The sequence below is a fragment of the Archocentrus centrarchus genome, chromosome 24 (genome assembly GCF_007364275.1).
Source record: "Archocentrus centrarchus isolate MPI-CPG fArcCen1 chromosome 24, fArcCen1, whole genome shotgun sequence".
Classification (NCBI taxonomy): domain Eukaryota; kingdom Metazoa; phylum Chordata; class Actinopteri; order Cichliformes; family Cichlidae; genus Archocentrus; species Archocentrus centrarchus.
In genome coordinates this window covers 25,617,159-25,643,690 of record NC_044369.1, presented here as the reverse complement: position 1 = coordinate 25,643,690, position 26,532 = coordinate 25,617,159, and the positions used below count along the sequence as shown (strand labels likewise).

Here is a 26,532-nt window from a genome sequence, read left to right as displayed (position 1 = left end):
GTTTATGCTCACAATATGGTGGCTGATATTCAAATGTAGGAAATGCTTTTAGCAGCCGAGGAATCTGGATTATGTTTTTGTTGTGTATTTTTTATGTGATTTCTGCAAACACAGTGGAAGGAAACGGCACTCTGGGACACATTAAATGCGTGATGTATAAATGTAACTTTTCTGGATTATATGTAAAAATGATCATTCTATCAATCTAATAAGGCCTGATTTAGAGTTCTGCATTGATCCTTTGTGTATAACTGAAAATCCTCTCTGAAGCAAACCTGACATGCACCTCGAGAAATGTAACTTCACTCCAAAAAAACTGATTACTGCTTTCTGGTTATGTCTTAGGCCCCATCACTCAATTAACAAGTGGGAGCGGCATTTAGTGGTTAGTATTAGCTTAATTAGCATTAGCATTAGTGCTGGGGTGAGAAATATTTCTTGCTAGAACCCGGAAGTTACCATGGCCACCACCAATGGTAACAGCAGAGAAGTAAGTAAGTTGTTTCTCCGCCATCAGTACATTGAGCTAGTGGTGGGCAGATTGATCCTGATATCGATAATATGGATGCCAAGGTTGGTATTGGTATTGATCAATATCAGTGTGATGAGATCGATACTTTGGCTTCAGTTTCTCTCCTGTATGCAGTGCTGCGGTTTCATCAAAGATGCGAGCTGACTGTCTAAGTGTCGCTCCTGTCACAGCACAGAGCACTTTGCTCCTCCCCTCCCCACAGTGTTTTGTTATACTGTCATGTGATGCATAACATATTTTATTTGGGAAAAAAAAGGATTTTGCTATGAAACATTTAAATCAAATTTAAATGTAAATTTGTAGAAAATTAGTGAATGAAGGAACATTTTTTATAAAATTTTTTTATTATACTTTCTGAAAAATCTACCTGGAAAAAAGTTTGCATTTGTTCTTGAGTGATGATTTTGTACACTTAATTTATGAAAAAAAATTCCAGACATCAATGTATGGGGAAAATTGTTTTGTTCTATTGTTTCAGAACAATAACTTTTATTTTGATAAAGTATTTTCTACTTACATATAAACTTTGCCCAATTCTATCCTGGGTTTTAACTAATTAATGATCCAAAGGAAAAAAATCTCAAACCAGTTAAACTTCATGGAAATTCTTCATAATTATTAAAAGTATTGGTATCAGTATCGGTGATAATGGCCCTGTGGCATAGGATCGATACCAAATTATGAAGTGTTGCACACAACTACATTGAGCAGCATACACCAGGAGTGATTGACAGTGCTAAGACCCTCCTCCTGGCTCTGACTGGTTGTTTTTGACTGGGAGCGGTTCAGGGAGGAGGTGGAGGAGCTCCATTTTTTTCGCAGATTATCGGTCTCATACTGTCTGACATGGTGACAGTTTTAACAAATATGTAAAAACCAGATTTTTTATAAAAGTTACATCCTGCAGCTTTAATCTGTATAAGATTAAAGGCTTTAGTTCTTACTGTCGATGAGTGTTTGCCATTTTTTCAGTTTTACACATTTAGCTATGTGGTTTTGAAAAAGCACCCATTTTTACAAAGGTTGTTGGTTTAAAAACAACACAACTTTATGCATAGTTTATGAAAGGCAGAGAATAGTTAAGACTATTGTGATGAACTATGAATAATTGTTTTACATTCTGTGATAAATGATCTTTATTTAATGCCCAGGAGTATTAAATAAAGATGGTTATATTTATTTGAGCTGTGAGTTTTTAATATCAGGGTAATTTTATGGGAATGCGGATCTTTCAGATGAATTTGAGAAGTGATTTTGATCATTTTTCACATTTTATTGTGTCATGTAGTGTCAGGCACTGGTCTTGGTCTTGTCTCGGTCTCGCCCCCCTCGGTCTTGGTCTCGACTGGTCTCGGACCCTAAAGTCTTGGTCTTGTCTCGGTCTCGATACCTCTGGTCTTGGTCTTGTCTCGGTCTCGGGTTAGGTGGTCTTGACTACAACACTAGTCACATGTGGAAAAGACTGAAACAGTTCATTAAAGGACATTTTTCTGCTGCCTGGTTTCTTTATTTCTGAGTGCTGCTTGCAAAGCTCAGTTACATATAAGGCTGATGGGCATCCATCATCTGTGCTTTGACAGCTCTCATCAGTTGAGGCAATTCATGTGAGACTTTTTTTATTTTTGCACAGTGGAAAGTATGTATTCTGCAGGCTTCAATAACTTGGAGGGAATGACTATGCAAATACACACAAGTATTAACATCGAGTCTTTAAATATGTAAACATATACATCTTATCTGAGGTCAGAGCCGTGATCCTCTTCATATCTATTTATATATATATTTATATAAGAAGGAACAAATATTACTGGAGCATCGCTCGGATGTTCTTGGGAGTATTCTCGTCATTCAGGTGTTTTGTGGTGAATCTGAGGAGAAAAAAAGAAGATCAAAGTGGACATTAGTGCAACAACAAAAACGCAGTCTGAAGAAAGTCCACCAACATCAGGTCCAAATTTCACACCCCATCAGGTCTTCATTTTATTGTTAAATAGGCCTGACTTTTAAACTGAGAAGAATAAATTAGCACAGCCTGCTAACAGAGTAACAGCAGTTTCCAATCAACCCAGTCTGATATCATCATAAGGAGGCTGGGAGGTTAAAGACCAGCCAGTGTCCAACTGGACGTTTGCCTCCAAAACCAGTGTGAAAATGGTTACAGTTTGTCCTTACCTCGGCAGAAGCACATCAAGATATACAACCTCCAAAATGGATACATAGCATGAGTCATGGATAAGACTGCTCCCAGTCTGTTGTTTAGAACCAGAATCTAATAGTAGCAAACCCACACAAGAACCTTCATTCAGGATCCAAAGCAGAGTTCTTTAACTTACTTGAGTGCATTCAGGAGGCCTTCTACATTGTCTGCTGGCTGGTCCTTCAGCACTTTTATGCAGCCTTTCATCTGAAAACAAAACAATAGTGTCAGCAAATCAGAAGCTGCAAATCCTACTGTACTACTGTGTGTGTGTGTGTGTGTGTTAACAGGACTGCAGCTCAAATATTTGAGCTGTTCTGTTGAAAAATGACAGCATAGTCCAAAGTTTCAAAGAAAAACGGTGCTCTTGTTAATCAGACTCTTTATTTAAAAAAAATAAGGATGAAGTGAAGCAAATGTGGAATTGCCTTAAAGCTGCACTCTTTGTAAGAGCCAGCAAGGGGGGGGGGACTCCTCTTCTGGGAAAAAAACAACCCTTTAAGAGTCTACAACAAAGTTTTTTCTGGAGAAGTGTGTTATTACTCTTTTTTTTTTTGTAACTTTATACTTTTTAAATATTTAACTTTTCATACATTTTATTTTTGCCATTTGAAATAAATAGCAACTGCATCAAATTATCTTCCTGCCTACTTTGAGATATAATTACTTCAGCATCCGTGTTGCATCCCCATGGTGATTGATGCTTGCTGTAAATATCAAACTTCTTTTGACTGGAGTGGGCTTTATTTAACATGAGAGACCTGCCTCATACCAGGCAGGTGGAGATGGTCGGTGCTTACATTAAGCCTTAGCCTAAAAATCCATTTTGATTATTCTGTTTATGGCAAAATTAAGGGAGGGGTGGCTACAATCGTAAAAAATCTTAGATTCTGTGTGGCTCTGACCTTTGCTGTACTGGTGCAACACAAGATCATGATGTAATTAGATCAATATATGCCAGTTCAGAGTGTACAGTCAGCATGGGTGAGCTGAAATATGATACCAAAAAATACCTGGAAACAATCTGAGAAGCAGAGGAGGAAGAGTGTGTGAGAAATGGTGGAGGATGAAGAGGAGAGTAGTTGTTTTTAACAAAATTTGACAGGCTCTGACCTAAAGGTGTAAGACTTTCTCATTCCCTCCCATATTAAATGCTTTACATTTATTTAAGTAGTACATATTTGCAGGTTATGTTTCATGAGCTGATTTATAGTAGCAGACTTCAGGAAATGCTTCTTGTCATTCTAAAAAAAAATCCATTCCTCATTGTAGGTACCCCCCTGTTTGAAGTTCAACCCCAGACTGTGTCGGCATCTCACACAAGCAAAAAGTGATTTATATCACCCCAGCTGGAGGAAAACAGAAGTACAGTATGCAACCTGAAGAACCAGAGCTTCAGTTTTTCTGCATATGCAATATGTATTGTAAACTCACTTCAATTTCAATTCAATTTTATTTGTATAGTGCCAAATCATAACAGCCACCTCAATGTGCTTTATATTTTAAAGACCCTACAATAATAAAGAGAAAACCCAACAGTCAAAACGATCCCCTATGAACAGCACTTGGCGACAGTGGGAAGGAAAAACTCCGTTTTAACAGGAAAAAACCTCCAGCAGAACCAGGCTATGTAACAGCTGTGTAAACATGACTAGATATAGAAAGATGGATGATTAGGAAGAATGGTTAATATTATATAGGAGAAATGACAACGATAAAAAGTAGTCTTTCAGGAATATTTCAGTACTATTGTTTTGGAATTGTGTTGTCAGCCTCACTGTGAGGCTTCATGGGCCACACTAATAACTTATAAACAAATAAAATTAATATTGAGTAGAACTGAAATAAGCGTATTGGTGCAATCCTCCACAGCAGTCCCAGTTTCTCATGTGGCCCCTCGGGGAAACGATTTTCCCACCTGTCTGACTTGTGTATGTAATACCAGCCCTGGTTAACAGGACTGCAGCTCAAATATTTGAGCTGTTCTGTTGAAAAATGACAGCATAATCCAAAGTTTCAAAGAAAAACGGTGCTCTTGTTAATCAGACTCTTTATTTAAAAAAAATAAGGATGAAGTGAAGCAAATGTGGAATTGCCTTAAAGCTGCAATTTTTGTAAGAGCCAGCGGGGGGGGGGGGGGGGGGGGGGGGGGGGGCTCCTCTTCTGGGAAAAAAACAACCCTTTAAGAGTCTACAACAAAGTTTTTTCTGGAGAAGTGTGTTATTACTCTTTTTTTTTTTTTTGTAACTTTATACTTTTTAAATATTTAACTTTCATACATTTTATTTTTGCCATTTGAAATAAATAGCAACTGCATCAAATTATCTTCCTGCCTACTTTGAGATATAATTACTTCAGCATACTTTGAGCTAGAGCAAAAACGGATCCAAGACATTGAGCTGTTCAGGTATTAGTCTTTTATGAACTTTTCAGACGGTTTTTGAAATTTTGTATTGAAAGCTTTTAGAGTGGTGACATCATCACTCACTGAAGAATTTCAGCTCTTTTAGTTTTCAGATTGGTTTCTCTTTCAGCTCTTTTTACTCCCACAAATGTGTTGTACCCGCACAATTTATACTTCAAATTGTAGCTATGGTTGTGCTCTTTAAGAAAATGTCCTTTGATGACCATTTTCCTCAAATGTTTTGGCATACAAACACAGCGACACACACAGAAATGCATTTACCATATTTTACCGTAAAACATGAATTCTTATATGAACATATACACATTAACACAGATACTTTCAGTTTTTTAAAATTTTAATTTGATTTCAGTCTCCTAGAATTATATTTCCATACAATATATATTTATTTTTTATTGCATATGAGACTCAGCAAATATGTTTTAAATAATCATGTATTTAAAACATATTTGCTGAGTCTCATATTTAATGGCAGTGAACCTATCCTTGGTTGGTTTAAAGAGCCCCCCAACAATCAGAAGATCCCCTGTGAGCAAGCCCTTGGCGACAGTGGCGAGGAAAAACTCCCTTTAAAAGGAAGAAACCTCGGGCAGAACCAGGCTCAGGAAGGGGCGGCCATCTGCTGTGACCGGTTGGGGGCGTGATGGAAAAGAGGAATGGTGTTTTAACCTACCACTGATGGGTTCAATGGCATATTTAGTTGTATGATAAATGTGATGTTTAGGACGCGCTGTTAGTGAATGTTGTGGCCAATTAGATGAAGCAGCCAGTGGCGCTGCTTCTTTTTTTAGTCTCCTTAGCGTGTGTTCTGAAAGGTGAAGAGATGGGAGAGGGGAAAATGAAGGAGATGGAGAAAAGGTGGAGGAAGAGCAGCCTATTTTTCTCCAGGTTGAGGTGGAGAAGCAGCAGAACCTCTGTTGGAAAACCAGAAAGACTTTCTCATCTGTTTCTGGCGGTATTCCTCTAAATCTTTGTTTTTGAGGATGAGTCTGTGGACCTCACTGACGATATGTGCATTCTCTTCTTTAAGTTTGGTGCATCTTTCCTGGAGTTCTTCCAACCTTCTTTCCTTTTCTGAATGCTTTTCCTTCAGTTCTTCGTATTTCTCATCCTGCACTTTCTTTGCCTGCCTAATCTCTTCTACCTGTTGCTCCTTCTCTGTTTGCAATTCTGCATTTCTCTGCAGTGCTTCATCAAGCGTTACCTGCAAACCTTTAGTTTTTTTCTCACTTTTTTGAAGCTTCTTTTGCATCTCTTCATATCTTTGTTCAACATAGTTAAGCTTCTGTTGTGTCGCTTCATATTTTTGTTCCGCATATTTAAGCTTCTGTTGTGTCGCTTTATGCTTTACTTTGATGTCTCGAAGCTCGCACACCGTCTCCATGTGCTTGGCTTCCTGTTGTTGCTTCTCTTTCAGCATTTCTTTATTTAATTGCAGTGCTTGATCAAGCTTACTCAGCAAACTTTCAATTTTTTTGTCACTTTTTTAAGCAAGTCTGCCATCTCATCAGCTAAAGCATCCATTTCTTCTTTCTCTTTAGCTATGCTCTTTAAGTCTTGGAGTTTCTGTTCCGTATTTTTCTTTTTGACCAAGAGTGTTGTTATTTGCTGCTTTGAACTGTTAAACATCGTTTGCCAAGCCTCGTTTAAGATCTGTAAGTGATGCAAGTACTGCGGATCGTCACCTGTTTGGTCCTGTTGGGAAATTTCTCCGAGGTCTTTAATTTGGGCCTCCATGTCTCTGTTCTTCTCCTCCAAGCTGTTTTGTGTCTCTTTGTGTATTTTTTCCAAGTTTTGGTCCTTGTGTTTTGTCTCATGTATTTCTTTCAAGTCTGGAAGCTTCTTTTGCATCTCTTTGTGTTCTGCTTTCAAGTCTTGAAGCTCACGCTCCATCTCTCTGTACTTGGCCTCCTGTTGTTGCTTGTCTTTTAGCAGTTCTCTATTTATTTGCAGTGCTTCGTCAAGCTTTTTCTGCAAACTTTCATATTTTTTCCCACTTTTTTCAAACATGTCTGCCAGCTGATCAGTCCATGCTTCCACTTGTTGTAATTCTCCGATTTGCTGCTGCGATCTCTTGAGCACAATTTTCCAACCTTCGTTTAAGTTCTTGAAGTCAGGCTTGTACTGCAGATCTTTACCTGGCTGGTCCTGTGGGGAGATTTCTCGGAGGTTTTTAATTTGGGCCTCCATCTCTCTGTTCTTCTCCTTCAGCTGACTGTAATCCTCCGCCATTTGTTGAATGATATCTTGCATATCTTGATTTTCCGTCTTCATGGAATCAAATGCCCTTCTGAAGGATTCAGGGTCGGCATAATCACTCTGTCTTGGGTGCAGAGACATGTTGTTATCTTGAGACATTGACTCTGTAAATGTTTCCAAATGTTTTGTTGTTGATCCTGAACGTTTGAATGCTGCGAACAAAGAAGCTGCGAGCAAACTGTGTTAACTGTGTTAATGCTTCTCCTGCGTCTAACTTATAGGTGTGAGGTTGTAACAAATGGCCTCTGATCCTTTGGTCTTTAATGCAAATAGAATGACTTCAAAGACATGAGAATGTGACGTTGAGTTGTGCCGCGAAGGGGGCGTGTCCAAATGACGCCTGTGTGGAAGCACGTATTGTTTTTCAGAATATCACGTGACAAAAGCCAAAGGCGGCCCCGTGTTGTTTTCTGCAATCACGTGACTGACTCATTGCGTGATTTGGAGTTGCTGAAAAAGACGGGGGAAATAGAGGAAGTGTTGTGGGTGATCTGAGGTGAGTCTGATCCATTGTTATGGCGGCAGAATCAGAAGCACCTGGAGCCTCACCTGTACACATTAGCACTTGAGTTTGAGTGCAGCCATCACGAGCGGAGCGCCGACACCAGGATTCACCATGGCAACGGGTAAATAAAGAGCAGCGCCGCTATTTGAATCCGATGGACGGAGGATCGCACGTGTCAGTGTGGAGCATGATGAGTCACTTTAATGATCTTGACCCAGTCTGTGATCATCATAGACAGAATAAAAGTTTGTTATAAAAATTTCTGACTGCTGTCGTCATTTACACAACTTGAATTTCCATCAGATGAAGCTCCCATTCACGAGTGATGGGAGAAGATAGCGGGAGATCGACAGACGGATCGGGGCTGCTTCTGCAGTGATGCGGACGCTGCACCGGTCTGTCGTGGTGAAGAGGGAGCTTAGTGTAAAAGCGACGCTCTCCATTTACCGGTCGATCTACATTCCTACCCTCACCTATGGTCACGAGCTTTTGGTAGTGACCGAAAGAATAAGCTCGCGAATACAAGCGGCAGAAATGAGTTTCCTTCGAAGGGTGGCTGGCCTCTCCCTTAGAGATAAGGTGAGGAGTGCGGCCATCCGGGAGGGGCTCAGAGTAGAGCCGCTGCTCTTCCACATCGAAAGGAGCCAGTTGAGGTGGCTCGGGCATCTGATTAGGATGCCTCCTGGCCGCCTCTTGGGTGAGGTGTTCCGGGCATGTCCCACCGGGAGGAGGCTCCGTGGTAGACCCAGGACACGCTGGAGGGATTATATCTCTCGGCTGGCCTGGGAACGCCTTGGGGTCCCTCCGGATGAGCTGGAGGAGGTGGCTGGGGAGAGGGAAGCCTGGGCTTCTTTGCTTAGGCTCCTGCCCCCGCGACCCGGCCCCGGATAAGCGGGAGAGAATGGATGGATGGATGGATGGATGGATGGATGGATGAAGTTGAATCCTGATTTTACATTTGAATCATAACATCTAATTGAGCTGCAGCCTGACGGACAAACTGCAGGAGACAGAAAGTGAAGATAAAAATGTGTAGTTTGTGCAGTTTATGACAGTTCAGTTTATGACCATTTAATTGTTTAAATAATTATACAGTGCAAATTGAATCTATTGCTGGAATAGCAGCCTCACTTTATTAATTTTTTAATGAAGCATTTCATTATTTCTGCCAAAACTGGATAAAAGTGAGATTTACAGAAAAAACTACTTTAATGTTTCCAGTTGAACTGTTTCTAATCTGATCTAAGATCAGCTTCACTGATAGATAACAGCTCGCTGACAGCCACAGCAGAGATATTTCACTGACTTACTGTTAAGGGTTTTAAATGTTTCAGTACAGCTTTGGAAGGATGAGACATTTTAAATAAATAATGTAGATTGTGTCGGGAAAATGAAGCCATTATGAACCATTATGATCCAGACTGGATGAGCTGGGAAATGACTGGAGCCTGAACTGGATCTGGGCCTGATCCCAGGCCTGATCATAGGATCTGTTATAGATCCTATGATCACCGATTTAGGTGATTTTAAATGGAAAATATGTCGAGATTCATACTCTGAATTTCAGACACCATCACTGTCATGCTGACAACATTTCAGTGACTTTAAATCCATTCAGTTCAGTTCAAGTCTTCAAATCATTTCAGCCTCATCTTCACTCAAACATTCACATCATCTCCAGGATCCAGACATTTTTCCATCAGTGACCTTTTACAGCACCACCAATGATCGATCATTGACCACAGTATCATTTAAATCACTGAAAATCAACACAAAAGCAGGAGAAAGTTGCTTCCTGGAGATTAAATATCGCACCATGCTGGTACTGCAAGTTACTGCAATGTCCTGCTTCAGTAACATGTTGTGCTCATACTAGTGTAAAAAGGTTCTTGTGTGGTAACCTGTTGTTTATGGGTAGGTCAGCAGGATTTTCTTGTGTGTCTCACTTTGAAGACAGCTTGAAGCTGCTTGTTTTTAATTGGTGGATTCAAATTCAGACACATGAGGCAGCCAGTTAGTGCTAATGTTCATTTTTTTTCCTGCAATTTAGGTACGCCATTGAGAATTTGAGCCAAATTTGAGGCTTCAAAATAGCAGTCCAAATTTTATGTCTAGTCTGTGGTTTTAATAAGTGTACCAGGAACATTTCAGTATGTTTTATAATCTGTGCACCGGCCTCATTTCAAATGCTGCGACACAAGAACGCCAAAATAAACAGCGTGTAAGAAATGTACCACCTTTATTATCCAATCCACACATCCCCATTCAGTATGCAAGAACAAAGCAAAAGCCATTTATATAAGCAGTGAGTCTGAACTCCAGAAATATTCAACAGTAAAATGTCAGTTTAAGACAGAGAAACTGATTTTGATCAGTATCCACAACTTCTTGCATTCAGCGCACACAGTAGCATATTTTGGGCAAAGAGGGAAGCCTTGTGTACATCAACTGTGACAATTTTTTTAATAAAAAAAAAAAAAATCCACTTCAGTTGGATGTGAAATGTCGCTATCATACGTACAACCTGGCTTCAAGGACTCTTAGTTTTCACTCGTTGCAATATAAATGTCATATCCAAAGTATGGCTCACAAATATATGTATATATATTAATATGAGAGAATCCAAAGAAACATACATGAAAGACATGTTAATTCAATGTTAACCAACCAAAGGATGAACATTACAGACCAGGGAGTGTGCTGTATTTATGGCTTTGGGATTCAAACTAAACTGAAAGGAACTGCACGTTTCACAGGCTACGTCTTAATATTCAGGTGGATGATACAGTTATTTTAATTCTGTCATCACAACAGGGGGTTTACAGCAGTTTAGCAAAAAGAAATGAAAGTAAGAACTGCTTTGCAGAAGGATTTGTTGCTTTGTATAAACACATGCTATCCTGACGCACTGGTGATCAGATTAGATTATAAAAGAACCACAACAAAACTTAAAGCATACAGTCACAGATTGTCCAACCCACTGTGAGCAGGCTCTGCTTGTGGATACACTGAAAAACAATCGGGATTATCCAGAGCGTGATATCAGAAGACTGACCCACAGTTTTAGTAACAGACAATATAACGAGGCAGCTCATCTCACTGTGAGTGTGTCACTCTGGCATCGACACCAACAGGGTCTGCAGGGACCGTGATGAAGTCAGACATCAAAAAAATTAATCTGGACACATTTTCCCTCCAGTGGAAATATTAAATTCATTCCTCAAAGAGATTCAAATACAAGACTTAGAAAATAAAAGTGGAAATCTTTCTAAGAAAAAGATCATTTATACAGAATTAAAGACATTTTGGGGCTTTTTTTTTTTTTTAAAGAACGCTCTATAACGAAGCCTCACAGATTAAAAGTCACTGAAAAGGTGGCAAAACACACAATTATTGTCACGCAAGTCAAACACAGATGAATAAAACATTTGGTGGGTTGCACTGACTTATCAATCACACCTCAACTTTGACACACTGGATCTGACTTGACGCATGAAGCAGGGTTTTATGTTCACAGTGGATTCATTTCAAAGGGTGCACAAGGCTAGAGCCTGAACACAAGGAGAGAATACGGCCAAACATCAACCCCTGCTTTAGGATTTAGCCCTTCACTGCAACAGAAATGTCCATCACGGGAATGATTGTGTGCTCCGGCTTTCCAGCTCACTGTTCGCACGTCAAGAGAAGACGCAAGATGATGTAACAGTCAGGATTTGGGATGTCCACAGTTCCAAATGAAAAAAGTTAATTTTCATAAAAATGGTGCACACACTGTCACATGTGGAAAAGACTGAAACAGTTCATTAAAGGACATTTTTCTGCTGCCTGGTTTCTTTATTTCTGAGTGCTGCTTGCAAAGCTCAGTTACATATAAGGCTGATGGGCATCCATCATCTGTGCTTTGACAGCTCTCATCAGTTGAGGCAATTCATGTGAGACTTTTTTTATTTTTGCACAGTGGAAAGTATGTATTCTGCAGGCTTCAATAACTTGGAGGGAATGACTATGCAAATACACACAAGTATTAACATCGAGTCTTTAAATAATGTAAACATATACATCTTATCTGAGGTCAGAGCCGTGATCCTCTTCATATCTATTTATATATATTTATATAAGAAGGAACAAATATTACTGGAGCATCGCTCGGATGTTCTTGGGAGTATTCTCGTCATTCAGGTGTTTTGTGGTGAATCTGAGGAGAAAAAAAGAAGATCAAAGTGGACATTAGTGCAACAACAAAAACGCAGTCTGAAGAAAGTCCACCAACATCAGGTCCAAATTTCACACCCCATCAGGTCTTCATTTTATTGTTAAATAGGCCTGACTTTTAAACTGAGAAGAATAAATTAGCACAGCTGCTAACAGAGTAACAGCAGTTTCCAATCAACCCAGTCTGATATCATCATAAGGAGGCTGGGAGGTTAAAGACCAGCCAGTGTCCAACTGGACGTTTGCCTCCAAAACCAGTGTGAAAATGGTTACAGTTTGTCCTTACCTCGGCAGAAGCACATCAAGATATACAACCTCCAAAATGGATACATAGCATGAGTCATGATAAGACTGCTCCCAGTCTGTTGTTTAGAACCAGAATCTAATAGTAGCAAACCCACACAAGAACCTTCATTCAGGATCCAAAGCAGAGTTCTTTAACTTACTTGAGCGCATTCAGGAGGCCTTCTACATTGTCTGCTGGCTGGTCCTTCAGCACTTTTATGCAGCCTTTCATCTGAAAACAAAACAATAGTGTCAGCAAATCAAAAGCTGCAAATCCTACTGTACTACTGTGTGTGTGTGTGTGTGTCTTACATCTATCTTGGAGGACTTGTTGAAGGCGCCGTTGGGGTGGACGTGGTCATACAGAATGATGACTCCAACCATGACCCTCATGCAAAATAATAGAGTGTCCTCACTGCTGAAACGGCTTGAATACTCTCTGGATACACAGAGAGAGAATAACGAGATTAGAGGAGAATCACAAAATTAGACAGATGCACGTCTTACACAGTGGAGATGTGTGTCTAAGCTGGTGTGCAGTTTTATGAATGCATGTGCTCATACTGTGTGTGAAGACTGAACCAGTGTCCTTGTGGTCTTTATACATCATCAACCAGACTTTAAGATGTTCTCTTTAAATGAAAATGATTCAAAGTTGCAGTTTTGGGAAACACATGGTGTCAGTTTGTTTCTTATCAAGGTGAAAAAACTGGATGGAAAGTGTTGCTGTGGGGACAGAGATTAAAGTCGCAGTCGCACTTTTGAAAAACCTTCAAGGCTCATGACCATGTTCCAGACTGTGTGTGTGTGTGTGTGTAAGACAGAATCCTAACTCACGGTGTCTCTAGCATGACTTTACAGACGCTGGCCATGGTGCTGAGGCAGTCTGTTGTGTTCTCCAGTGGAAGAGTCTTGTTCTGAACAAAGAACAAATCACACATTATCACAAGGCTTGTTACTGATGTCATCGTTAATGAGCCAGCAGTGGTCGTTACAAATATCTTCAGACCTGAAATAAAAACAGAGGCTGCGGAAACAGGTGTATGAACCCTGCTGCAGGAATAAGAGAGCAACTTTAGGCATTAATCTCTAGCCATGATTCTGTTGTGCAGCAGATAACATTGTATGAACATGGAGAAGTCGACTATACAAGTCTGAAAAGTCAGTATTTTTTTGCAAACAGGGATGTGCGGTGTCACAGTAAGTAAGTAATACTGTTTGTTTCAGTCACATGTCATGGATGGACCCCTTACACTCCTCACTGCTTACCCAGTTCTCACCTATGGCCTTCAAAAATTGTGGTGCCTCAATATTTAGAGCAGGTTGTCAACTATTTAGAAGGTCTGTGGGTTGATCTCCAGCTCCTGCAACTATATATTGAAATATCCTTGTGCATGAAACAGACTGTTAATTACGCCTGTTAAATTACAGTCCATTTATAATGGACTAAACCAGGAGAGGGTAGCTCACACAGAACACCTACAAACCTTACAAGTTGCTAGTCATTAGCTTTGGCTATCTTCTGTTTGGTGATGAGAAGGCCATGAATGCAGAGTTTTGCCTCTGAATACAGCTGCCTGCTGCTCAAAACAACCAATCAGAGAAATAGTTGTTTTAACAGGCTGTAAAACCAAAATAAAAAGCTCCTCAGAGCTCGGCTTTATCTGTATTAGTAACGCCTTTCAGATACAAGTTCAATATTTTTGCATTATTTCAGTAAAATGCATCATTAAAGCTACAACAACAAACAAGCTCTCTGAGTCACACTGCTCACAGTCCTGTGCTGTCAGCACTCTTACCTCTGTCACAAAGTTTGTGGTTGCATTGCTGAGTGTTTTCAGCATGGGCGTGGCCTCCGCGTAGAACAGAGACATCCTGTTAGCCATCTCATTGTTGACTTCACTCTCAATGTCCAGCTGTGGGTGCAGAAACAAACAGGAGGCTCCAGTTTTATTCCACACTGATGAGCGTCATGTAGCCTTCAATAAAGCTACTGAGCAGAACCATCCAGACTGCAAACATCAGGCCAGTTACCGGGTTCAGTTTGAAAACCTAAATCTGATCAGTTTGTTCTTTTTCCTGACTCTGGTTTAACATTAAAAAAAAGTGTCCCCACTCTCTTCATATGTGTCCTGTTAGATATGCACTCAACACACAAATAAATCTAAAACATGAAAGCTCACAACTCACGTTCATGTTGTTTATCCGGTTTCTACTGATGGTCCTTCTGTAGTAGCTGAAGTCATTCTGGATGGCAGGATTTCTCATCTAAGAGAAAACAAGTGGGCAAGTTATCCTTTAGCCATCACACATGCATACACAAGTATTTTATATACAGTATGAGTCGTGACTTATCGGGACAAGACTGAGTGTGCGTGTGAGTTTAACTCGAGTGTTTCCACAGACCTTGAGCTCATCAAAGCGTAGAGTGAAGTGGAGGATCTCAGCGAACTGTTTGGCCAGTGCCTGCTCCCTCTCCAGGTGCTGAGTGGGTGTAAGGGGCGGACATGTGAGGGACTCCAGCAAGCTCTGCAGAGCCTCCTCTGTGTACACACACACACACACACACACACGAGAAATCAACTAATTTTAAAAGCGAATTCAATCTTTATTCATCATCTAAAAAGTGACTCATTAAGATGAAACCTATGGCATAACCTGTTCAGTAACTAAAGGAAGTAATAATCCTGTCCCAACACATCTGTTCAGCAGTGTGACTGCACCTAGTTTGAGAGAGAAGCTGTAAAACGTCTTGAGTTTGATGACCAACGGGCAGACAGAGTTCCACGCTCGCTCCTGCAGGCTGTGATCACTGGGGTTTTGAATCGCCTGGAAACAAAGAAACAACAAAACAATCAAACACATCCATCGACCATCTCTCTCTCACACACACACACACACACACACACCACACCCACACACACACACACACACACACACACACACACACCCCTCTCAACGAGGACTTAACGGCATAGAGAAATGGCACTCACACAAACCTAAAATGGTAAAAAAAAGGTAGCTGATGATATGCAAACTGAGGCATTCACAACAGTTTCAGCTGTGTGGTGGCAGGTGTCTCAGTAAATGTGTAAGTGCAGATTTTGTTTTTTTTTTTGTTACCTTTTTCTTGTCTTATTGTATCCATAGCATTTGTTCTTTGAGCTGAGCTACAGATGTCGATCATATCACCAAAATCCATTATTATATTATGGAATTTTCTATGCCTGCAGTTCTTCTGTTCTATTGACCACTGAACTGAAAGTTAAGGCTTTCTTCGCATTCATATAGATCAGGGCTTTAAAATAACCTCTCCAAATAACTGCACAGAAGCATTAGCAAAGAGGCTACTTCAAGGAAGACTTGATTGCATTCAGAATCTGCAGTTCGGACTTGATTTGCAGCTCTTTCTGTGATGCTGTAAAGCTGATTGTTAATTCAAGCTTTAACTGGATGTTGAACGATAACTGGCAGAAAAACTGAGATCAGAAATTCTGGAGTGTTTTTTTTTTTTTTGTGACATGCAACCGTCAAAGTCCCTTGAGAATCAAGTATTGCCACTTGGCAGCCATCTTGGTAACTCCTCTGAGCAGTTATTGTAGGTGAACTACATCAAGCCACTATCTAACTAAAGGAAAGAGCCGTAACTTTTTAGTTCAATGGTCACCAGGATATAAAAACTACACGTATAGAATCACCACTCAAATATGATGGCATGCTAATTTATGTTGAGAGCATAGTAAGCAAAGAAAGTGATAACTAGATATGCCCCCACCACCAGCTGAACCTGAACCTCCACTGTATGTTGCATGAGTGCAATATCATAACTTGCTCATATGTTTCTTGGCTTGGGAGTTATGCAAAAAAATGGATTATTCGAGGGATTTGTATTCAGGATGGTTGAGTGTCACGTCTCCTGTTAAAGGATGTGTGTTCCTCCTTACATCTCTGATCTCCTGTCCAGCCCCTTTATATGACTGAAGGCCACCCAGGATGTTCTCAGACTCCTGGAGGACTGAATTCACCTGGTTCCACACCTCGCGCTCTCCCTCTGTCGGCTGCGCATCTGAGCACACACACATCCACATAAAAACATGACTCATATGCGTCTTTTCTCGATCTGTGACTGACTTGTAATTACAGAAAAAAAAACTTCAGTGGATGAGGCTGAGCTTTCATTTTCTTTCCGTATTGATGTGAGGATGGCTTTAATTAATAACCCACTGGGAGAAAGCGGGCATGTTCGCTGAATGTTTTTGCTCCTAAAAAGTAACCCATCATTCTTTTGAAATGTGAAACCCAACGTTGGGGAACAAAAAGAGAACGAACAAAAACATTCAGCCGTGTGACCTCCACAGTCCTTTTAGAGTCAAATACCAAAACTTGCTGCCTTTAACAGTTTTAAACCAAACCAAACACATTCCACCACCTGCACTGGAAAGCCTAGAATTGGCTCCATAATGTTTCTACACCTCTCTGACTGAATACACCGAGATGAGGTGTATTTACAGCAAGGTTCAAAAGATGCCACATTTACTAACAATAACACACAAAAAAATCTCTGAATCTGGGTGCATTAAGGCAGCTGCTACTTTATATTTGACGGTAAAAGATGTGAAATGTACAGTGTGTGTGTGTGAGAAAGTGTCAGTCTGCACTTTTAGTGGTTCTGCGTAGCGTCATCCAAAGCTGTTGGACACACATGGAGCTACAGAGGAAGCTGGAATAGCTGCTAACTGAATCAAACCAAAGTTCCTGTGGTCTCAGCCATGCCTGCAGCCTACCTGCGACTTCACCGACTGTTTCCTGGTGCTTGCATATTTACACCATGCTCTGACTTCTGCATAACTCACATCTCTCAATATCAGCTCAGTTATAAAAAATAATAAATAAAGTGTGAGCTAACAAAATCTTTAACCCTGCACATAACTGTAAGGGGTCTGCATGAGGCTCTGAATAGGAGAGTTTGCTATCATGACCACACAGAGTCTAAATGTAGAGCATCGCTGACATTAAAACTCTGTGTCTGGGGTCTGTTTTGCATTTCAAAAACCTTCCACTCCTATCATTTCCTCTCTGCTGAATAAACAAAGCCTGGGGTTGGCTGCATTGTGAGAGCAGCTGAAATGCCACTGTGGAGGCGTATTGTGTGTGTGTGTGTGTGTGTGTGTGTGTTTGTGTGTTTTTTCTGTAGGAGGTTTGAGAAAAAAGCAGATTCATTTGCTTTGTTAAAAAACAAAAATAATCTCATTTGTGTGTTTTATGAGGACACTGGGAAGCAGAGCACTAATGCAGTGATGGAATGTGAAAAAATCTTAACATTTATTAATGACAACTACATTACAAATGAAGCCAAATGGCAAAACATTAACACAATAATCAAAGCGTTATGCATTCAGTGTGGCAAAAGTGCACAAAGAGGTGCATGCAGACAAGTTAGTTAAAGCAGGCAGCAAAGGTCAAGGGTCAGATTCATTCTTCTTCTGCTTGGCATACAAAGAACAGAGTTCCTATTTTAAAGTGGTACTAAAAAAATCAATCATGAATTTTAATAACAGCCTTCAGAGGCAACATTAGAAATTCAAAGTTGACCATCCAGTAGCTGAATGGTCTGACCCCTGACCAGTCAGAGCAGCTACAGAGAGGCTGAAGGGAAGACTGATTTAGGGAAAAGGAGAGGGCGTGGGGGGGGGGGCGTGGGGGGGGGGGGGGGGGGGGGTCGTCTGGTAGCAAGAAGACAGGCAGAAGCTGTGCTCACTTTCAAAATCAAGGAAAAGTTTGGCCCCTGTTCAAGCTCTGTGCAAGTGAGCACTTTTAACAGATTCCCCATTTGGTTTCTGCAAGAGAGAGACAGAGAAAGAAAGGAGGAAGAGCATGTGTGATGTTAAAGTTATCAGAGAGATGGGAGATCAGAGCCGATACAGCAGGAGGTCATGACCGAGCAAAGAGGGGGAGGAAAAAAGAAGAAAAAAAAAGGCAGAGAAATAAGAGGACGCCTGCACGGTTTTGTCACTGACAGCAGAGACTCGCGGAGAGAGAAGAAACAGCAGAGCAGGTTACACCTCTTTCTCCATCCATCTTTTGTCCCCTGCCACACTTACTCTCAAAGTCCAGGAAAAAATGTGGATAGTTCTCTATTTCCCTTGTTAGGACTTTTAGCAGGTTACCCATCCCAGCAAACCTGATGGTCAAAATACAGCGGTTAACATGACAGACATGATATACACAACACATTTTCACAAAACAAACAAAAGCTTTCAATGTGTGAATGACTTAAGAGAAAAAAATATGTTAACTTACAAACTGAAAATATGGTCATTACTCAAGTGTTATTTATATTTACTAGGATTCCCATTCAAACTGATTTCAGACCAGTTTAATGTGGTCATACTGATGACCTATACTGATGTATAGGAGACAGTTCCATTTTTCAGACACATTTGGGGGAAATTTCAGGTAGATATCAGCAACAGATACTTTCATTCATACAGGATACAAACAGTGAGGCTGACCTACTGCTGCAACCCTGTAAACACTGAAGCATGTGTGAGGGACTTTTCACACATCACTCATTACAATTCATGTCCATTTAGACCTTAATTAAATCCTTAGTTAATTAATTAACTACCTGCAGTATAAACTCTCTAAACAGACACAACTATCCATCACAGATTAACAAATCAAATATTTTCTTCTGTTTAAAGTTAAAGGCATTCAGTTTACTATCAAGAACACCTTCTGAAAGTCTTTTAAGGTCTTTTCTCCTTTTCTTCTGATTGGCTGCCTCGTGCAAACAAAGGTTTCATACACAGGACGGGTGGTGCTTCTGTGCTCACAGGTACAGTTCAATGACCATATAAAGGATATCCTGTCCTCTATGACGTCATAACCGAGCTAAGATTAGATTTAAAAAAAGTGTGAAACTGAGCATTTAGAGCAGATTAAAGTCTGAGCTCTTGGCTCACAGGGAATACTTGTACATATGTGGACCCCCATTATTTAAAAGTCTGGCCATTTTTAATCTCCTGTTTTAATAGTATACAGATGACAACATTATGAAAAGCATTACAGACCTCTTTAACTGTTTATTTAAACAACTGTTTCACATCTCTTTCACGGAAATGAAGCTTTCCTAGCTTCTCTGAAAACACAAGAGGATTACACAGGTGCCATTCACTGCTGCCTCTTCACATTGTGCAGCTGTGAGTACATGTGTGTGTTTCTTGGTCAGCAAAGAAGCTGTGAAAGCAACCTTGCTGTGCAAAAGTCCAGAGTGTCTTTAACCAGTTTCTTTTGGACCCAGGCCTCTCTGAAAGCAGCCAAACACAGAGTCCCAAATTACAGTTACACTCCATAAAGCTTTTATTGGAGGCAAAAGGCAGTAGGTAGGTAGCAATTTCCTGGGAAAAATCTACCTCCCCCATGCATGAGGGTGGTCACAAACTCTGTAATCACAGCGGGCCTAAACCTACATGAGGCCGTGATTACGGTAAAACGGACCTCATGGAGAGTCAAATAAGAATAGCGTAACCCTGCTATATTGTAAAAAACAAACAAACAGCTGTTACATTCATGTTAAATCAGAAAAATACATTTATTTAAAAAGAAGATGATTTTAAAGTCTGTAAAAATCCTGTTTGGGTATTTTAGACACTTAGTTGCATATTTACCCAGTAAAAAAAAAAAAAAAACCCTCCAGTATCACAAAGTCTTTTCCTCTCACACAGACAGAGCCAGCTTCCCTTGACTTAAGCCAGAGAGTAAAGTGACAACAATAGAGACACTGTGCTGCAGTGTGCACATGATACTCACACTGCATTTCTCTGCACAGCCTCCAGCGAGCTGTCGACTATTTTTCAATCACAGTATTCGCTACACATCCTGTGCGCGTCATTAAAATTCATATATAAAACTGACTGTGTGCATAATAACAGGCTGCGTACTGTTGCTACAGCAACGCCTTTGATTCTGAGAAAATGATATACCTTGAAATGTGTGGGATCATCATTTTCATGCAGCTCCAATGGAATCACAGTTAGATCTACAGTTGTACCAGAAGGGGGCAGTGTTGACACACTTTTACATTTCACTTACAGCACACCTTTAATCCTTGTAACGGTGTCATGCTGGTACATGTGCTGCTGTATCAGCCTTATTTTTTTTCAGGGGAAACTCTAACCTGCGGCTACATGTTCCTCAGCAGTCTTACTTCCTGTATTCTCCAGTAAGACTCCATGTTCACGATCCTCAGGTACCAGTTAAATATTAAGACAGTTTGAGATTACAAACCAAACACTTCAACATTTTTCCTCTGAGAGTTTACAGACCATATGACAATAAAAGGTCCATTACACTTTTGGTTTAATTTTCCTTTTCCTTCATTTAGCTGCACACTGGGAATAAAAGACAATCATCAAGCATTTAAGAAAAGCCTACTGGAAAATCAGGTGGGCTGAAGTCCCATCTACACATACAACAATGAGGTGTGAGGTAGGGTTTAAAGTTGAAACCTACCTCACACTGTTCAGTGATTTCACTTGTTGCTCAATTTCCCTGACATTCTGCAGTATCTGGTTACCAAGACTCGTGCTGGGTGTACGCCCCATCACTCTGTTACACACCCACTTTAGTCTGTAATTCCTATACTGCACAAGCATCACTTTTAACGGCCTGCATGTGTACCTACTCACACAGCTAGCCAGTCAAACACTTCTGAACATATCTATAGCAGACTAAGTACGGTTTTGGCCTCCCCTCTATAGCATGTCTATAATTGAGGTGATCTCATTTAAATTCTACATTGTACTCTGTTGCAATTAAAGTGCTGTTCAATACAACATCAGGACAGTTTTTTTAAACAGTAAAAACAGAAATGAATCCAAAATTAAGCCTCCAATAATTGTGACTAAATATAAGACTGGAAAAACAAAGCACACAAGGTGGAAGCGAAACAATGCATGCCTCCACTCCACACACTCAAGACATGACATCACTGTACTTCTTACTGTACAGTCCTCTGAGGGGCTGTTACATATTCAGAGTGAATATCACCCAGTCAGCATCTTTGAATGTGACAGTTTCACTGTTTATGGTTATAATTATAGCCGTACTTTCCTTGAAGCGACACGTTATAATGTAAGCAATGAAGAACATGTCTCAGTAACGTTTTCTCCCATTAGGTCCACCTGTCTGTTACCAACAGAGGCTGTGGCTCTTATTTGATTCTCAGGCTTCTTGGTAAAATGTGGTATACAAATATTATTGGTCTCTCTTAAATATTTCTGATACTGGTCTGTCTGAATGTCTTGTTTCAATTCACTTGACACAGAAATGGGAAGGGAGAAAGACCCGAGAGGCAACAGGGCAAAAGGGAGCCAATCCTCAGTCTCATTAAAGAGCATGTTTACAGTGGCGTAGAGACTAAGTACGGTTTTGGCCTCCCCTCTGCTTCCTCATGTCACTGAACCGCCCTCTGCAGCACGTCTTCACTGCTTCAGTGTTTGTTTAATTTGTTTTATCTAGTGTTTAATTAGTTATGTAGCACTAACTAGAAGCTACACGTGCCTCTGCAATACATCCATATAGTCTATGGATGTAGCTTGCTAGCATTAGCTTACAGCTTAGCACTCCCTCCCATTGACCACAGATAGTATAAAACATGGACGCAGCTTCCGGGTCAGGAAATGAAGCCAGTGTGGAAGTGCCTTAAATCCTTCTACCTGAGGGTGACTGAAAGGTGACACCTGTGGCTGTAAAAAGACTACAGAAGGTTTTTTTTGCAACCAACATGGCAACACTGGAAATGCTCGAGGCTTCAAAACAGGACTTCAGAAAACAATGGATGACATCACAGGAGCTGCACACACCTTTTGTAATGCCTACGCTCTTGGCCAAACACCGTCACTTCTACATCCAAGAAAACAACACAGGAGCAGCCAACGTGCTAACAGGCTTCAAAATGCACAATCTAAAACCAAAGGGTAACGGCACGGTGGCTCCATCCTTCTTTAAAGTCAGTCTATGAGCGAGACCTAAACTCATCCTGTATAATTTAAAGGCTTAGCAGTGGTCTGAGCTGAACTACAGATGCTCAAGTTTTCAGGTATCCAAAGAACATCATGTGATGAGAAATGGAGGTTGACTGCACATTACTGTACATCAGCCCACTCCATATCACAGTTTGCAGTTCACATAACACTATATTAATTTTGTGCTTCAAGGGAATTTCTTGTTTCTTGTTACTTCGTTCCTCTTTCACAAGCACTTCTGTAGTGCACAGGCCGGACTGGAAGTGCAGAAAGTTTGACTTTTCCCACTGTATTTGGTATCAGCTGACACTGGTTAAATCAATGGGAAATGCAACCATATAGAATAACCATGTGGAGGGACATTTCAGCCAAGAATATGCTCAGAGTGGAACTGCAAACCACAGCGTAAACCTGCGTCTGAGATTGAAACCATTTCCCTGTGAGCTGCTGTTCACAGCAAGCAACGACAAAAAGAAAAGAAAAATAAAAGTGTTAGTTTCTTTGTCAAAGACAATAAAACCAAGATAGCTGTTGCAATTCCCTCGAAACGTTCAAGCCAAGTCTACATTTTTTTTTTTTTTTTGGCGAGGGAATTTTGTACCATACCGTCAGTCATCATGTTAACATTAACGTGTTGTTCTCAGTGACAAAAACTCTGCACAGCCCACTCTCCTCCTTTAACCTCAATTTAAGGATTCCTGCTGCAGTCTGTGCTGCCTCTCGGGGCTATTTAAGCTTTATAATTAAAGCAAATTCTATGCACTTAAAGCACCAAAATGAGTTCCCCGGTTAAATTACCTCCTCTGCCGTCTGGGAGTCATAACCAAAATGTGCTCAGAAAGAAATCTTGATCCGAGAAAACTGACAAACCAGATTATTTGTGGAGTTGTATTATTTTAATGTGGACACTGTAATAAAAACCTTTGAGAAGAATAATTATCAGATATCAACACTACTTTAACATCACTCACCAGAGTGTTTGTGCAAAATACAAAAACACTCAACTGACCAAAGCCTGAAAAACAAAACTCATCTGAATCAGTGAGATCCTTTTCTCAGTGTCCACCATAACGTATCCCCACTGGCCCCTGAGCCCACTAAAATGCTAATTTTATTTCTTTATATGCTACTAATTTAATCTAGAATAATATAGCTTAATTCATTAGCATTTATTTGTATTACAGTCTAAATCTGCAACAATAATTAGCATCTAAAGCTTTAAAATAAATGTAATGGAGTAAATGCTGTGGCCTCCTTTTGAACACCACATGCTGCAGGTACTACTACTAAGAGAAAGATGGAGGGTTCCTCTCAGCATATATACAATATACATCAAACTAAAACAATCTGTCTGCACACAGACAGCTTTGATTTTATCCCTCTTAATTCAGTTATGCTTTCATAACCGCAGCAGGTGAACTTTTCTTCACATTTATAAACTATCTCAACAGACTTCATTGGAATTTTAACGTGAAAATCCTGTGTGTGCTTCACAGGTGAATCAAAAGGTGGAAACACCATCACTGGCTCAATATGCTTTTTACACGGCCCTGCAGGTTATGTGAACCTTGTTTTTCTGATTCAGAATAACACGGTTCAGCACAATTTTCCCAAGTGAATGGGACACCATTTGTTTAAAAACGGGCAAATCACATGCAAACAACATGATTCACGCCATGCTGTTATTTTTCCATGTTGTTCCGCCTATCAACCACCTATTATTAAAGAATAAAATCTACCCTCCCACTGACACCTTTATGTCCTGAAGAACAGCTGAGATTTTTGCAGAAGCATGTTTAATCTTCTATAAAGTAGGAAAATAGATAAAAAAAAAATAAAATGAAAAAAGAGGGATGCAATGACCATTTCAAATTTAGCTCTCTCATTGCACAAGTCTTTCCAGAAGGCATTCATTCATTCATTGCAAAGTTGTAATAAAACATCAACAGTGTGGCACAGAAAACTGAGTGTTTGGTAATCCTGCGCAGATCCTATAAACACCAAATGAAAGTACAGTGTTTGCCTTTAAAGCCCAGAGGACGAAGAGCTTTCAAGTGCAAATGTCTGGGGCTTAACACAGCAACTGCAGGCTAATCCCAGCTAGCTATGATCAGCTAAATCACAGCATTGTTGTAGGGCTGATGTGTCTTAGCGGCAGCTTAGAATGCGGTCTCTCTCGAACATGACTGCACCAACATGAAAAATATTCTCGTAATGTTTGAGTGGCGTACCTTCTCTGGTGGAGGACCTCAGGCTGCTATCTATATCATCCGCTTTCTTTGTGTCTCTGTAACAAAAAAAAGGGGAAAAAGCAGACTGTTAGAAAAATGATAACCCATGCCAGCAAGAAAAACAATCATACAGTTCCTCATAAAAAATACATCTGTGGGTGTGGACGTCGCACACCTGCAGACTGGGCAGGTAGAGTATCAGCTTTCCAAATTAACCAACTAACCTTTTTTCTGCTGATGCACACCAGCCTTCAACAAACAAATACAACTGTCAAGCATCACAAAACACACCACTGAATAATTCAGCACTGATATCTACACCACTGTCTGTCATATCCAAAAAAAAAAAAAAAATAATAATGCTGATTAGCCTGTCTGCTGCAGGTTTACTGGAGTATTAAATATCCTGTGACAGCCTGTGCCTGCTAATGGTCAGTGAGATGCACAATGCTATAATTCCCTTTAGGGCGAGAGCAGAAAATAAATAAATAGATGGCAATGTCATATTTGGTCTAAAACTAGGGCAGTGTCCAACCCAAAAAAACCCAAAAACAAAACACCAGGATCAACTGAAGCTCATCATTCATCTGAGAGAATATATTCCACTGACATTTGAACCTAATATTTGTAATGACTGCTTTCTAAATTTGTTTGTGGGCCAGATTTTGGGCATTCATTGGCCTATAAAACCTGCTCATGTAGAGCTAAAATAAGTCAAATTATGAGAGGTATCCTTCTGCTGAACAGAGAGGATCATTTGCATGGCTGACTATTTCCTGATGCTACAGTCTCGACATATTCTTTTTGCTACTGTGCATAGTAATACACTGGCCTACTACAAAGTAGTTTTAAATTACGAAGAGGCCTGACTGGAGAGAATTATGTAGCAGTAAAGTTTTTATACTGCGTTGTGGTTGGTTACAACATCTTGCTGCATTTCCTGTTGTGGCTTAAAATGTTTGGTTTATGGCCCCACATGGCTCATTTTGGTCTGGCCAGCTACAGTGGACTACAAATCCAGGCAGCAGCAAATATCCATAAATATATATAAATAATATTCCTATATTTGTCTGCAAAGAACTATAACTTTATTTCTACCTTAATTTAATAATCAGTGTTGTTTAAACAGGATCTATTAGGTCCAATCAGATTTTTATTCTTGGACTCTGGTAGAGTAGCTGTTTTAGTCACAGTGTAATATAATCCCTTGTGCACCACGGCAAAAACAGACCATCTCAAACAAACTGTTTTAGCTTCTCCGCTTCCAAACCAACTTTGTCCTGATCTCGTGTCTGCTTTGTGCTGATGATGTGGGTTTGTTGGTGTCATCAAGTTATGACCTCCAGCCCCACTGCACTGCCAGCACTGGGGCAGTTTGCAGCCGAGTGTGAAGTGACTATGATGAGAATTAGCACCTCTGAGTCCAAGGCCATTGGTCTCAGTCAGAAAAGGGTGCAGAATGTCCACTCCAGGTGATTTACTGCCCCAAGTGGAAGAGTCTGATATCATAAAGAGCCAATCATTGAAAAAAAAAAGTTGTCTGACATTGAGTGTTTAGAGCAGACATAAATCTGAATTTTTGGGTCATAGCTATTATTTGTACAAGTACAAATAAGCATTTCAATGCTGGACCACAATTAATATGAGACATCGCCATTTTAAGTGTCCATCCATCCATTCGCTTCCGCTCATCCTGTTCAGGGTCGGGGGGGGGGGGGGGGGGGGGGGGGGGCATATTCCAGCTGTCATAGGGCGAGAGGCAGGGTACACCCTGAACAGGTCGCCAGCCTGTCGCAGAGCCAACACAGAGAGACAGACAACCTTTCACACTCACATTCACACCTATGGGCAATTTAGA

General features: G+C 40.4%; 1 protein-coding gene across 3 annotated transcripts in view; it reads right to left on the bottom strand.

Moving 5' to 3' along the window:
• Positions 1–1,987: 1,987 nt before the first annotated feature.
• fam49a (family with sequence similarity 49 member A) overlaps positions 1,988–26,532 on the bottom strand; it is a 45,749-nt gene continuing 21,204 nt past the window's right edge. For 2 of the 3 annotated variants that reach the window (XM_030720975.1, XM_030720978.1), the window contains exons 2-12: positions 24,675–24,730; positions 18,517–18,596; positions 16,360–16,481; positions 15,139–15,244; positions 14,822–14,958; positions 14,606–14,683; positions 14,215–14,331; positions 13,253–13,332; positions 12,728–12,854; positions 12,577–12,647; positions 11,245–12,113 (exon numbers count right to left, since the gene is read on the bottom strand). In XM_030720975.1, coding sequence (XP_030576835.1) covers positions 12,050–12,113; positions 12,577–12,647; positions 12,728–12,854; positions 13,253–13,332; positions 14,215–14,331; positions 14,606–14,683; positions 14,822–14,958; positions 15,139–15,244; positions 16,360–16,481; positions 18,517–18,586 — 972 coding nt within the window. In that variant the 5' untranslated portion in view covers positions 18,587–18,596; positions 24,675–24,730 and the 3' untranslated portion in view covers positions 11,245–12,049. Of the gene's footprint in view, positions 2,401–2,865; positions 2,937–11,244; positions 12,114–12,576; positions 12,648–12,727; positions 12,855–13,252; positions 13,333–14,214; positions 14,332–14,605; positions 14,684–14,821; positions 14,959–15,138; positions 15,245–16,359; positions 16,482–18,516; positions 18,597–24,674; positions 24,731–26,532 lie in introns of those variants that run through there. The other variant, XM_030720977.1, reaches the window with a different exon arrangement.